Source organism: Opisthocomus hoazin, chromosome Z (genome assembly GCF_030867145.1).
Source record: "Opisthocomus hoazin isolate bOpiHoa1 chromosome Z, bOpiHoa1.hap1, whole genome shotgun sequence".
Lineage (NCBI taxonomy): Eukaryota > Metazoa > Chordata > Aves > Opisthocomiformes > Opisthocomidae > Opisthocomus > Opisthocomus hoazin.
The window spans coordinates 75,390,645-75,406,156 of NC_134454.1; the positions used below are offsets into that span (position 1 = coordinate 75,390,645).

Genomic DNA, 15,512 nt, shown 5'->3' on the forward strand with positions numbered 1-15,512 from the left:
CCCCATGACCTCCAGGAACTGTGCTTGGAAAGATCTGCCTTCAGGGTGGCATTCTTTAAGCAACCAATATAGTTTTGCATCTGATGTTTTTCCAGGTTGCTCAATACCAGTTTTCCTCCCTGCGCATGGGTCTCATAGCATTGTAACCTAGCCAGAAGAGTTGCTTTATTTGTTCTAGGTTTTAGGTAATCTGAGTGTTCGGTACTTCCTTGCAGAAGTATCTTTGGCCAACCCTTTTTACTATGGCAAGCATTACAACTAACCACCTCAATGCACAGAATTGAGAAAATTTATTGAATTCAAAAGCAAAAAAAGAATACACACACTATTGTGTATTAAAATCACAGTGTAAGGAACTTCTAAGGATGAATGAATGGCTCGAATTGATTAAATTCTTTAAGCCGTATTTTGACATTTTTATCTTCTCTAGTGATTATTAGCATTCTGTTCAGTTCATGAGCATGAATTGTTGGAAGGTCTGACATACATCAACATGTCTTGAAACCACTGTAAGAATGCCATGCTAAAAAAAGTCTCTTGACCAAACAGCATTATTTCCTTATTGGTAGTATTGTTAATACTCCAAAAGCACTAACTGACTAGAGCTATTGTATTTCAGGATTTCTTGTCACAAGAGTTTAACAAATATCTTGTTTTGATGTAGCAGTTTAAGTAAGGCTCTGACCTGGAAATTATCTCGGTTACTGTAAACCTATCATTTTTTTTCCAGTTACTGTTAAAACAGTAGACTAATATGGAATCCTTGAAATGTTTGAAACGTGCAGTTAGAAGCTTAAAGCATCACCAAATGAAAGCTATTTGAGCAATAAATTCATTTGTTTACCATTTCATCTCAAAAAAATCCTCTCATAAGGGATGAATCTAAAGGGTTTGGATGCACTGCTTAGTGTTCAGTCAGATTATATTTTTATTCCCATCAAGTTTTACTGCAGGATCTCCTGAGATCCCTTCCAACATCAGTTATCCTATGATCCAAAGTCATATTTTGTACTGCAGTTTAAAGACATCATCAGGAATATAAAATATATTCTAAATATAGCAAATTGTAATAGCTGTAGACATCAGTTTGCATTTCCTTGAAAATTACACTCTATTGGAAATTGCTAACAGCTGATAACACTTATTATCTATTAGGACCGAATGTTCCACTTGCTTGAAAATGAGCACCTTCATTGTCTTGAAATATCTGCACTGATTTTTGCAAATAGAGAATTTGCTTCACAGCTTTACTTATAAAATACAGTCCTTTTTCTTTACATTAACTAAAGATGGTATTGATAATTCTTTCTCTTATAACCTTTTCAATTACTGAAAATGATATTTTAAAATACTCTTTTCTGATTTGTAATGAATTATTTTCAAGGGAAAAGAAAAAAACAAACCAGAGTATTTTGTCCTGCTTTACCTGAACCTACTAAAAATTAATCTCTCCTCATCTAAGAGCTAGATCACTTATGAATTAAATGGAACAGTTTCTTTAGCATTAGCGAGAATGCAGCTACTGTTTGACTGTAAGAAATTGGTTTGAGTGTGGTGAAAACAGAGAGAAAAAAAGAACTGGCACATTTAGTTGTTGCCCATATAGAACTCACAAGCATCTGCCTGAGCTTCCAGTGCAGAACTTGTAGTGCTCAATTGGTGATGTAAAGGAGTGCCAAAGCCAAAATATTTAGAACTCATAACTACAAAAGTGATGGGTGATCATGGTGTTTTCTTTTTCCAAAGGATGACTGTTTTTCTCTAAAACATCTCTTGTTTGCTTTTCCAGTCAGAGTGGTGGTCAAAGTGGAGCTGGAAGTAAGTTCTACATATACTTTTTGGGGAGAGTTGTTTCTGCTTACCTTCAAATCCAGACCTCTGAAGCTTCTAAATAATGCAGTAATTATCCGTAAGCATGCTAAACGATAGCTAGCAGGCAACAAGCAAGGAGGTATAGTGCCCAAATTAACTTACTTTCCAGCTATAGGAACCTGGGCAAGAAAGAAGTTTTGTCTCCAGATACTGTGAATCACAAGCATCCCAGAAGATGACAAAACTTCATATTTTTTTGTGTGGAGGTAAATCACCACACAAAACAGCACAAATATAATTGGTAAAATATTGACATGACTAAGAGGTTTTGTGCAGGAGAAATCCAGTTCTGAAAAAGCCAATAATACTACCAATTAAAGCTTCGTTTTGCTGACAGTCATGGGGAACTTCAGTTTCAGCGATACTCTGTAGTCCTAACAAGTACGACAGCAGCAGTTTCATACTGTCAAGAGCAAACATTCAAACCCAGTTTCCCCTTTGGTAGCACATATATTTATGTAGCATTCTCTGTTGATCACAAGAGTACAGCTCATCTGAGAGTTTAGATACTAGTCATGGCACAAACATTCCCTGGCAGTGCTGAACGAAGCTGCTGCCAGCTAAGTACAGATTTCAGTGATTACTTGGACCAGTGGCTAGAATTGGACATGGAAACTGAGCTAACCCTGCACTGAAGGAGGTGGGGCTCAAAGGTCAGAACTGGGACCAAAACGGGGAGCTTATGTTGCACTTGCCTCTGGTTTCTGTGGATGAACACACGATGTCACTTGCTGAGAATATTGGTCTGACTTCTTCAATCATCACTAGTCACACACAAAAATTTAAAAGTCATCAGTCATCATAATGACTGAGCCAAAATCAGCAATTTAGAATTTCATCAAAGAAATGAATACCCTATTCAGCATCACTAAATATAAATGCATTAATTCACTGTTTGATCTGTTAAAGAGATGTTCCCACCTCCTCCTTTTGATCAAGAAATTTATGATGGGATTGATGATGAAGATGCTGCAGCTAGGTAAGTTTCATATCATTTATATGGTTTGCTTCTTTAACAGAGTGTTTTCATTTCAGTTTTTAGTATTTTGAATGAAGCATGATAATTAACAATATTAAGAAGATCAGCAAGTGGGTATATATTAGGATGGATTCTTCAAGCTGAAAGAAAGGGTTCTTGGGTCTTTTGCAGAAGTTTTGTTCTGTAATTAATTTTGGTGTGTCAGGAAAAGCAGCTGCACTTGTGAAAATTATTAAATTTTAATAATATTAAATTTAATAATAATAAATTTAATAATATTAAATACTATTAAAGAGAATAGCTCTGAAATGAAAATAACAAACTAAAATGTTAACTTGCGGAGTAACAACATGAAAAGAGTAAGCTAGTAGATTCTTATCTATGCTTACAAATTTATTCCACTATCTACAAATGACCTAACATACATATTTCTAGTTTAAAATTTTAGTGTTTAGCATTTCGGTAAGTGTCCTCCCCTTGCGGTATATACATTTTTGGCATTAATGAGAACTATGTGCATCAATGGAGAATTTAAATTGGACCTTTTAAAAAGATTGCTGCATTTTACATTGTGATAATTGCATGCATACTCCAAAGGTCTGTATCGCAGGATGAAGATAAGGATGGTATCTGGTCCTGGGGAATCTTGAAGAGGCTAAAGGTCAAAGATGACAAAAAGAAAAGTGTACGAGCAAAAACAGCTAAAGTCGATGGGGCAGAAGATAATGGAGATTTGTTGTAAGAGTCTACCAGGAAATCACAGTGCACATTAACTAATTCTAATGAAGCATTGATCACATGCTACTAACATGTTCTCACAGCACCCTAATGAATCATTCATCAAATTGCAGCTCAGGATCATGCTTTCTGCAAAAACACTGACCTCCTTTCTTTTCACATGCCTAATGTAATTATTCTTTAAACAAGCTACATTCATTGCATAAGTCTTGTAATTAAAATACACAAAAACCTCTTTTTCATGAAGAGCACCAAAATAATCCATCATCTTTGTGGTACTCCGGTGATGTAAGTCTGCTGTATCCTCAGTTAAAATGTACTTTGATCATTATTACAACGTATCTGAGATAAACAGTTCAATCTAGTCCCATTAATCAAAATTTTAGGAATACTATACCAAAGAGAAAAATACAAAGATTGTTTTCTACCCCTCTTGCCTAGAGGTTACAACAGCAACTGGTGTTTTTACCACCATCATCTTTCATTCAGTTCTGAACCAGCTCAGTTTGACTCAGTGGTAAAAATACATTTAGTCCATGACTATTGCTGTTGTCAGCGGAGCTTCAAAATGTCTGGAGCTTACTTGGAGACCTTGTGTGCAAGGTTTTTAAATGATTTAAATGATGCAAAAACATATTAATGGGATATAATTACTTAATGAGCATCTCTTTTTTCCAGCATGCCTCCTTCAACAAAGCAGCTTGGAAAAGGTAATTAATAGCCTATTGTTCAGTCTCCAGATTAATTCCTGATCCTTTTCTCTGTATACATTACTCTGTATCATGCTAGTCACAAAAATACATCCAAGGAAGGAAACAGGATTTCCCATTTCTTACCCAGTTCCAGCAAAGAAATTTCAAATATTGTGACAGATTTGGCTACAGACAAGAAGATACAAATACATTGCAAGCTCTCTAGATAACAACTTAATGTATCTTCTAAGAAGTCATGATTTTTGTACATGAGATTTCCACTAGTTTTATTTGACACTGAGTCTGAACAGATACACTTGGAAAGACACATCTAATGTAAGACTTCAAAAGAAAAGAGATGCATGTTGGTTTTTTAATCTCTTGCAGTGTTTTTGTAAGATAACATATACTCATAAATATCAGCTCAGCCATGGAATAAAAATCAAGTTCTTACAATTTTTGAGGCTATCGCCTGAATGGCAGAGCTCAGACAGTTGTCTTCAGCGGCGCTGAGTCTAGTTGGAGGCCTGTAACTAGTGCTGTTCCCCAGGGGTCAGTACTGGGTCCAGTCTTGTTCAACTTCTTCATCAATGACCTGGAAGCAGGGACAGAGTGTACCCTCAGCAAGTTTGCTGAGGACACAAAACTGGGAGGAGTGGTGGATACACCAGAAGGCTGTGCTGCCATTCAGCGTGACCTGGACAGGCTGGAAAACTGGGCAGAGAGGAACCTGATGAGGTTCAACAAGGGCAAATGCAGGGTCCTGCGCGCAGGGAGGAACAACCCCATGCACCAGTACAGGCTTGGGGTGGACCTGCTGCAGAGCAGCTCTGTGGAGAGGGACCTGGGCGTCCTGGTGGATGACAGGTTAACCATGAGCCAGTAGTGTGCCCTGGCTGCCAAGGCAAATGGGATCCTGAGGTGCATTAGAAGGAGTGTGGCCAGCAGGTCGAGGGAGGTTCTCCTCCTCCTCTACTCTGCCCTAGTGAGGTCCCATCTGGAGTACTGTGTCCAGGTCTGGGCTCCCCACTTCAAGAAAGATGAGGAACTACTGGAGAGAGTCCAGCGGAGGGCTACGAGGATGATGAAGGGACTGGAGCATCTCTCCTATGAGGAAAGACTGATGGAACTGGGCTTGTTTCTCCTGAAGAAGAGAAGGCTGCGAGGGGACCTCATAAATGCTGATAAATATCTGAAGGGTGGGTGTCAGGAGGATGGGGCCAGACTCTTTTCAGTGGAGCCCAGCGACAGGACAAGGGGCAATGAGCACAAACTGAAGCACAGGAAGTTCCGTGTGAACATGAGGAAGAACTTCTTCACTCTGAGGGTGACAGAGCCCTGGAACAGGCTGCCCAGGGAGGCTGTGGATTCTCCATCTCTGTAGATACTCAAGACTGGCCTGGACAAAGTCCTGTGCAGCCTGCTGTAGGTGACCCTGCTTCAGCAGGGGGGGTGGACTAGATGACCCACAGAGATACCTTCCAACCCCGAACATTCTGTGATTCTGTGATTCTGTGATTCTGTGAGTTCTAAACCTTTTATCTCCTACTGTGATTTTTCTAGCCATTGATTTGATGAGTTGAGTAATTGCTTCCTCTCCAGAAATATGCTGAATGTGATTCAGAGTATATTCTTGGGGTAAGAATTCTTTACGCTGTGTTGGCATTGCAAGATGGCCTAAAAACTAACATGTTATTCATCTCCACTTCTAAGCAATGTTGCATTGACTAGAGTGCTATAGAAGTGCCCAGCTTACATTAACATCAAACCCCCAAAATATACTTTGATGTAACACAGTGGGAAATGGACTCATTAAAATGAAGATTAAAGGCTATTGCATTAGCCAACATGTGCTAAAACTTGCTTCAGCTTAAGAAGATTAAAATATCAGTGAATACCTATTATTATTAATAAAGAGTCTTATTCTGAAAAGGTTGGCTGGTATTCATTTTGCACAGTACGTTGTGCAAAACAGAGAAGCCACAGTTACTACAGACAATACATGGCTACAGTACTTGCCACAATTTCTTGTCAACTTAGCTACACTACCATAGACTGTAACAGAATGTATTCACTACTCAAGGATCACATAATAATTTTCCATTCTTTTAAACACTATTGTTTCAGATTGTGGAGACGATGTTTACGACGATGTAGATTCTTCAGACTTCCCTCCTCCACCGCTCGAACTCAAGCAAGTGAAAATGGGAATCACTCCCCTGATTAGAAATCTGTAATACACTGTGAAACATTTTCAAAGTATTTACTAAAGGCAGATTGCGACTAATGTATATCTTATTTGGTGTTGTCAGGTTTTGTGGTTCTCCTAACTCTACTGTTGACAATGGCAGCTGAATGCTCCCTGCGTCCATTTCAGACTGAAATAGTTATTAGACTATAGAATAAATAAGCATGCTTTTAATTTCAACAAATTCAGCCCCTGATGGACAAGAGGTAGAAATTAATTCATGGCCTAAAGGTACTTCATTGCAGATTCTCTGCATGTAGTCCTCTTCCTATCAAAATTTGGAGACTTAGGATAAGTACTTGATCCCAGCTGTTACAATATTTTAAGGGAAAAGGAGATAGTTCCCTGTGTTCTAAGTATAAAACATGTCTGGAGGTGTAAAGTTCAACTTAGAAAACTTTCAGCCCTGCACCAGGAAGTGATGGCCATCTCTGAAGCACAGAGGCATTATGAGCACAGATGCATCTGTGATGATGACTGCAACATGTCATGTTCTGTTGTCACTAACTCCACGCAGGTGGAGCTACAGAGTGCACCACGACAATCTAGTCTAGAGCCATTAAAACATAGACAGTTCTTTGAACTGTATATCCAAAGGAAAAGACGTGGCCCTCTTAACCTAAACCTAGGTTACTTCATCCACATGCACGCATGTATTCGTCATCAGTGAAACTCATCCACAACCCCTCCAGAGATCAGGAAGGATCAAAATGCAGAGTCAAACTTTAAATTCCTGGTGACAGCATCAGGAAAGGCAGTTAGGGCATGAAACCCTTCCACGCTCATTGGCACAAGTCAACAGTATCAGGGATGTGAAAAAACAACAGAACTTGTAATAGGTCATGTAATGCCGATTCCCTGGTGTAGCAAGGTCTTCTGTGGGCACACAAGACTAACACAGCTGCTGTACGAAAGGCTAAGATGTTCCAGCTGCCTCCACAGTGCGATGCGTGTTACTCAGTCTGTTGCCCAAAGATACATAGATTTCACAAAAGTTTCTCCTTGCCTAGAGATTCTAAAGTGATGGGTATCATTTACACAAACTATTTTTGGTAGATGTAAAGTTCTCATTGCTGTAGCAGCTAGATTCGTCTAGCTGCTAATTTTCCATATTCACTTATGTGACAGTTACATTAACATTAAAACTCATTAAAAGAGAGAAGTAGGAAAGACAACACCAACTCAAAGCTGTATTGTATTATCCATATTAGTTTTGTAGAGCAACAAAAACATACTAAAGACACATGAAGGCAAATGCATTTTCACTAAAATTATCAGAAAGGTAGATATGTTGCTAATTTTGTTTGTAACCTCTTGTTTTAGTTCATCAAAATCAGCAAGCCTTGGAAAACGTAAATCAGATGAAAAAGATGCACAAAAGCTTAAAAAGATGGAAAAAGAAGAGAAAGAGTTCAGAAAAAAGTTCAAAGTAAGTTTTGTTCAAAGTAAGTTTTGTTCAAAGTAAGTTTTGTTCACTTAAAATTAAAATACATTATGCTGTCCTTTAGTTTGTATCCCCAAATTTGTAAATAACCCATTATTTTGCCTTTGAAAGGTAAAGTGTTACTACTTGTAAACATAGTGATCTGGGCATATGCTTTTAATTTCAACAAATTCAGCTTCATAGTAAGTCCAAATGGCAAGCGTGGGCATACATTACATAGCATAAGCAATTATATGCCTGATTTTCAAAAAGTTAGTAATAAATGGGAATATACTGCCCTAAAAAATGCATGATCATAAGCTTTACGTTGATGGCTCTCAACCAGCATCTCTTTTTTTTTTTTTTTTCAGTTTGAGGGTGAAATTAAGGTTCTTTACTCTACCACGACAGTCCAGGATTTGCCTCAGAGAAGATGGGGACCTAAAGACTTACAAGTTAAACCAGGGGAGTCTCTTGAAATTATAGAAAGTACAGATGATACCAAGGTCCTGTGCAGGAATGAAGAAGGAAAATGTAAGTTTTAATAAAAAGCTGTAGTACAAATCAAATTGTCAGAGAATGATGGATTCAGGACCTGTAAAAAACTCTCTTCCCTGTCATATTAAAGCAGAGCCTAATACTTATATTTTTCCTTGCCTGGTGGTTGACAAGAGGTAGATTATTGTTATTTTATTATTGTGTTGAAGAGCGGCTTGCATTAAAAAAAAAATAAAACTCCCACAGACAAGAGATACCACAGGTGAGAAAATGGACAGCTCAGTTCTGTAAATCTTGCTTTGCATCAACTATTAGCAGATGGTTTTATTTTTTCTGTCTCTGTCTACTTCCCGAAAAGAGTATAGCTATGACACGCACAGACTCTAGTAAAAGTAAAATCCTTGCTGCATCTCTGGGAAACACTTGCCCACTGATTGCAGCTAAGGGAAAATTAACAACAATGTTCTTACTTTGGATTGCCAGAGATGGAGTTTAATCTTTTCAATAGGCTAAGAGGGGAAACTGCTTAGGAGTGTCCCGCCATCCCCCAGCTGATCCAAGGCACACGTCTTTGTTGGCATGCCTGCTTGTTTTGGGAGCTGTGCAAGGCCTTTCAGCGCTTCTTTGAAACCCTTGGCCAAGGTGTGCACTGGCAGAAGTTTTTGCATGGCAGAAGTTTTTGCATGTTTGGAGAAGTCCAGACCATCTGCTGTTGGTTTTGATTTCTTAATGTGCTTCTGTTACAATAGTTAGCAAATCTCCGAATGAAAATTTACTTTGTGTAGGAACAGAGGACGTTCAAAGTAGCAGCATCCTTCTGCTCACCTTTACTTTTTATCTCTGACCTATGTAGAACACAGTCCACTGCCATAAACCTCTGCAGGGGATTTAGTCACTTTTGTTCTACTTTTTCCCCCTCAGCACTCAACCGTTACAGTCTGGACTATAGCCATTGTCCTGGCAGACCTGCAGGATGAGGAAGAATTTCTTGCATAACAACACATATATTTTTCAAAATATGGATTTCACTAGTGTAGCCAATTTCCAAAGAGCAGCTTTCAATGCTGCATTTTTTGAATCAAGCTAATAACGTAGTAGAAAGTAGTTCATGTTGGCTGTTTTCCTCTCACAGTCTTCAAAGCCTTTCAAATAGTGACAGGAGCTACTGTTTTGCTATCCATAAAAGAGCAAAACAAATAAAAATATCCTCCCTGAATAGATGTCTTCTCAGTTTTCACATTAATTAGTGAAGTTTGAATCCTACTTTAGTTTAATGCGTGACGGTTTTGGTTATTTGCTTTAGTTGCTCTAGTTCCTCATATATTGAAGTTATGAGTTTACTTTTTGAAGGCCAGATAGACTGAAAATCAGCTATTAAGTATGCTTTTGTTACTTTCTTGCACATGAATTCTTCCATTTTGTCATTAGCTTATGAAGTACTTCCATAGCTTCACGCCTTCACTGGCAGTTACACAAAATTACAAATTATGCTATAATGTCTCCCCACCTTTTCATGCAAGGGCTGATGATCTCAGGAATGTATTCTGCTAACCCTTAATTTCATTGTTATGAAATGTTTTGAAATTTTGACAGTGAAACAAGGAACAGATTCTCATTTACCTTCTCAAATTCCTCCTTACTGTTGCCTTGGTCTGACCCACATACCTTCTGAAATACACAAAAACTTTCAACTCCCTTTCATAGATTTTGCTTCAATATTAGGATATAAATGGATTTCAGTGCCTGAAAATTTGTGTCCCCTCCAAGCTTCCTTTACACTTTTGGAGAGCAGCTGGCCTGATGTGTCGTAGCTTTCAGTGGTGCTAAATAATCAAGATCATAAAATCATAGTAAGTTTTGGGTTGGAAGGGACCCCTAGAGGTCATCTAGTCCAACCCCCCCACAGCGAGCAGGGACACCGCTAACTAGATCAGGTTGCTCAGAGCCCTGTCCAACCTGGTCTTGAATGTTTCCAGGGATGGGGCCTCCACTACCTCTCTGGGCAACCCGTTCCAGTGTTTCACCACTCTCATTGTAAAGAATTTCTTCCTTATATCCAGCCTAAACCTACCCTGTTTTAGTTTAAAACCATTACCCCTCGTCCTGTCACTGCTGTCTCTACTAAAAAGATTGTCTCCATCTTTCCTATAGGCTCCCTTTAAGTACTGAAAGGCTGCAATCAGGTCTCCCCGCAGCCTTCTCTTCTCCAGGCTGAACAAGCCCAACTCTCTCAGCCTGTCCTCATAGGAGAGGTGCTCCAGCCCTCGGATCATTTTTGTAGCCCTCCTTTGGACCTGCTCCAACAGTTCCATGTCCTTCTTGTGCTGAGGGCTCCAGAGCTGAACGCAGTACTCCAGGTGAGGTCTCACCAGAGCAGAGTAGAGGGGCAGAACCACCTCTCTCGACCTGCTGGCCACGCTTCTCTTGATGCAGCCCAGGACACGGTTGGCCCTCTGGGCTGCCAGCGCACATTGCCGGCTCATGTCCAGCCTTTCGTCTATCAGTACCCCCAAGTCCCTCTCAGCAGAGCTGCTCTCGATCCTTTCATCCCCCAGCCTGTATTGATAGTGGGGATTACCCCGCCCAGGTGTAGGACCTTGCACTTGGCCTTGTTGAACCTCATGAGGTTCACACAGGCCCACCTCTCCAGCTTGTCCAGGTCCCTCTGGATGGCATCCCGTCCTTCTTGCGTCTTCGACCGTACCACTCAGCTTGGTGTCATCTGCAAACTTGCTGAGGGTACACTCGATGTCGCTGTCCATGTCATTGATAAATATATTGAACAGCACCGGTCCCAGTACGGACTCCTGAGGGACTCCACTCGTCACTGGTCTCCATCTGGACATTGAGCCATTGACCACTACCCTTTGGCTGCGACCATCCAACCAATTCCTTATCCACCGAACGGTCCACCCATCAAATCCATGGCTCTCCAATTTAGAGAGAAAGATGTTGTGGGGGACCGTGTCAAAGGCTTTACAAAAATCCAGATAGATGACGTCGATTGGTTTTCCCTTGTCCACCCTTGTTGTTACACCATCATAGAAAGCCACTAGGTTGGTCAGGCAGGACTTGCCCTTGGTGAAGCCATGCTGACTGTCTCGAATCACCTACCTGGCCTCCATGTGCCTTAGCATATCTTCTAGGAGGATCTGTTCCATGACCTTCCCAGGCACAGAGGTGAGGCTGACAGGTCGGTAGTTGCCATGGTCTTCCTTTCTACCCTTTTTGAAAAGGGGCACAATATTTCCCTTTTTCCAGTCACTGGGGACTTCCCCTGACTGCCATGACTTTTCAAATATCATGGAGAGTGGTTTGGCAACTACATCAGCCCGTTCCCTCAGGACTCTGGGTTGCATCTCATCAGGTCCCATGGACTTCTGTCTGTTTATGTTCCTCAGGAGGTCCCGAACCTGATCTTCACTTACAGCTGGAGGGATTTTACCCTCCTGGTCTCCTTCATGCCATCCATCGACTCAGGAGGGGTGAGGAGAGAGGTTGCCAGTGAAGACTGAGGCAAAAGAGTTGTTGAGTACCTCAGCTTACTCCTTATCTGCTGTTACCAGTTTGCCAGTCTCGCTCATGAGCGGAGGTACACTTTCTTTGACCATCTTTTTCCTGCTGACATACCTGTAGAAGCCCTTCTTGTTATTTTTCGCTTCCTTTGCCAAGGTCAGCTCCAGCTGTGCCTTGGCCTTCCTGACCCCATCCCTACACAACCGGGCATCTTCCCTACACTCTTCCCAGGAAGCCAGTCCCTACTTCCACTGCCTGTGCAGTTCCCTCTTCTTCCTTAGTCTGACCAGCATCTCTTGTCTCAGCCATGCTGGTCTCTTGCCTTCTCTGCCTGATTTCTTACACTTGGGAACTGAGAGCTCTTGCGCTCTGTGGAATACTCCCTTAAAGACCTGCCAGCTCTGTTCTGTTCCCCTGTCCCTGAGGACCGTTTCCCAGGGAGTCCTTCTGACTATCTCCTTGAAGAGCTGGAAATTTGCCCTCCTAAAATTTAGGGTCCTGACTATGCTCTTCGTTATTCCCATTTCCCTCAGTAGTGTTAGTTCCACCAGTGTGTGGTCACTGCAGCCCAGGCTGCCTCCGATCTTGACGTCCCCAATGAGCTCACTCGCATTGGTGACCACCAGGTCTAGTATCGCATCCCCTCGGGTAGGGGTGCTTATTACCTGGCTTAAGAAGTTGTCCTCAATGCATTCTAGGAACCTGCTGGATTGCCTACAGCTTGCCGTGTTGCTTTCCCAGCAGATGTCAGGGTGGTTGAAGTCCCCCAGTAGGACGAGAGCCTGCGAGCGCAAAGCCTCCTGGAGTTGGAGGAAGAACGCTTTGTCTATCAGCTCCTCTTGATCTGGCAGCCTGTAGTAGACACCAACCACTAGGTTCCCTTTGTTGCCTCTCTCTCCGATTCTTACCCATAAGCTTTCGACCTGCTCGTGGCTATTCTTCAGGGACAGCTCTTCACTCTGTAGTGTTTTCTTGATGTAAAGGGTAACGTCCCCTCCCCTCCTTCCTCACCTGTCCCTTCTGAACAGCCTGTAGCCATCAAGAGCTACATTCCAGTCGTGAGATTCATCCCACCAAGTTTCCGTGATGGCAATCAGGTCGTAGCTTTCCAGCAGCACGACTGCTTCCAACTCCTCCTGTTTGTTTCCCATGCTGCGTGCGTTTGTATAGAGGCATTTCATCTGAGCTGTCGGCCTCGTTACCTTCATAGCAGAGCACCCCTTTTTTCCCTTGAGGTGTTTCATGGGTATTTTCTTGTTGGCACCTCATACCTCAGGCGCCTCCAGCTCCCTTCCGCAAGACTTCCACTTTGCTGCAGTGTCCTTCGCATGCTGCTGGGCAACGGGTTGAGGGCTCCTACTAGCCCCCCATCCCTCTAACCATTGTGTGTCATCCCCTAGCCTGTTGCTGGCAAGCAAGATGGAGTGTCCTGACCTGCTGCCTTGTTCCCTATTATGGAAGCCACATAAATATGAATAGATTAGTTAGAAACAGAAACTTTGGACATGTATTTTCAGATTAGTAAATTTGAAAGAGTGTGAGATCAGCAGGAGCCATATCCCCCCAATATTTAGGGGCTAGGAACTGTCAGAAGAACCTAGATTATGCTTTACAGTGGTAGAAGGACTGGCACATGCACGTCTGGCTTGCAAGCATACTGTGTGCGCCACGACTGTAAGCGAAGAAATTTTACTTTCATGTATTTCACATAAGAAAAGTACAAGAAGAAACTGAGAAGATTAGATTAGTGAAATTATTTTAAATGGTTCCCAGTGAGACTTCAGGAGTCCTGGAAATTACTGTACTCACCTTAAAGAGAATTTTAAAAAGATGACATCTTTTAAAAAAAATCAATTTCCATTACTTTATCCCAGATAATAAAATCTGAGCAAAGGCAACCAGGCTAAGATATCCTGAGCAGACAGAACTTTCCCTATGTATACCGTCTTGCAGTCAGCCTGAGAAAATACACTGGTGACTGAAAATCTGCAGCACTAGGTTCTCTGACTGTTGAAGATAATCTGCAGTTTAACATCTTTAGTAGGCATAAGTTATAACAGAATTTATGTGAGTATCAAATCTTCATGAGCCAGAAGATGTACAATACAGGCAAATGAAACAAATTTTATCTTACATAGCTGCAATTGAATATTAAATGCATAGAACTATTTTTCATTCCTGTAACTGTTAAGTCTTCAACAGAAGCTAAAGCAGATTAGTGTCAAATAAAATATTATCACATGAAATTAATGTCTTTTTAGGCAACCTTCAGTTCTAGCACAAGACAGAAGTTTTCTTTAAAAATGCAGTGTTTTTAATGTATTCTGACCTTCACAAAGCAAATCGCTGACCTACTTTCAATATAACAATTAATAGAGCATATTCTGGAAAAAAACTTATTTACACTTGAGATTTATAGCAAAATCTGATATCTACATATTTTAAGATGGAAATATGCCAAGTTAAAATGAATTATGCAAATGTTTGTTTATGAAGAAAAGCTGTATATAAGAATTAGTTATGTATTACTATTTGCAGGACTATTTGGGATATTAGTCTTGTCAGATAATTTTTCCAGTATTCCACATAGGAATCATAGGACATTTTTATATATCAAAACATGGGCCAGTTGAAGATGGTGATAATTCAGCAGCTTTTGGGAGCAGTACTAGCTCATTGCGTCTGATGCCAACTTACAAGGGAAGGTTTCCCCTACTAGTAAAATTACAGATCTTAAAAAAAAGAAAAAATACTTTCATTTCTTGTGTATCAGAAAAGAAAAGTTCATGTGAAGGAGGAAATAACTCCTTAAGTTAACACAGTAATATCTGGGGATGCAGCTAGACTGACCTGAAGGATTGCGACCAGAAATACTAGCAGAAAACTGATACTTTCTGTGCTGTATAACGGTTCCTCTAAGTATCTGGAGTAGTAGCAGCTCCAAGAATTCAAGGAACTTTGCAAGTCAAGCTAATAAATTTACTCTAAAACATACGAATTGTGTATGAATGACTAAAAAACTGCCATTTTAGTGTGACCATTTATGCCTCCTAAGGTATAGAAAAAGGAAACTTCTATAATAATTTCAAATATAACACAAGGTCATATTTCTCCTTTAGAACTGTCCTAATTTTGTACCAACATACTAATGTTTACCCAAAAATATGTAATTATTGCTACAGCTTTCTCTTTGCTTGTATACATTATACCAATTGACAAGTATTTCAGTAGATGTTTTTTACCAAAGAGAGCAAGTAATGTTTTCAAGAGATTAAACATACTGGAGAAGAATATGTGTAGTTCTATCTGATTTCATTAGTAATGTGACAGAGTAATAGTATAAAACACTAGTGAGTACCTTTTCTAAGGTATTTCCATTATCTATATAAACAGTTCTTATTGATATGATACAGTTAAAAATTTCTAAACAATTACAGTTCATGTTAATTAATTGGTGTATACAACTTCAAAGACATTTTTGTCCCTGTAGGAAACTATACATATTTTTATTATTTATTACTATAAATATTATTGTGTGGTTATTAT

At 40.3% G+C, this 15,512-nt stretch overlaps 1 protein-coding gene across 3 annotated transcripts in view; it reads left to right on the forward strand.

Annotated features, from left to right (window-relative positions):
- Positions 1 to 15,512, forward strand: part of FYB1 (FYN binding protein 1) — a 71,577-nt gene that overhangs the window by 51,576 nt on the left and 4,489 nt on the right. The window contains exons 10-16 of one of the 3 annotated variants that reach the window (XM_075411227.1): positions 1,790 to 1,818; positions 2,782 to 2,851; positions 3,449 to 3,589; positions 4,268 to 4,299; positions 6,409 to 6,514; positions 7,853 to 7,958; positions 8,324 to 8,486. In XM_075411227.1, the coding sequence (XP_075267342.1) occupies positions 1,790 to 1,818; positions 2,782 to 2,851; positions 3,449 to 3,589; positions 4,268 to 4,299; positions 6,409 to 6,514; positions 7,853 to 7,958; positions 8,324 to 8,486 (647 nt within the window). The remainder of the gene's footprint in view (positions 1 to 1,789; positions 1,819 to 2,781; positions 2,852 to 3,448; positions 3,590 to 4,267; positions 4,300 to 6,408; positions 6,515 to 7,852; positions 7,959 to 8,323; positions 8,487 to 15,512) is intronic. The other 2 variants (XM_075411228.1, XM_075411229.1) reach the window with 2 other exon arrangements.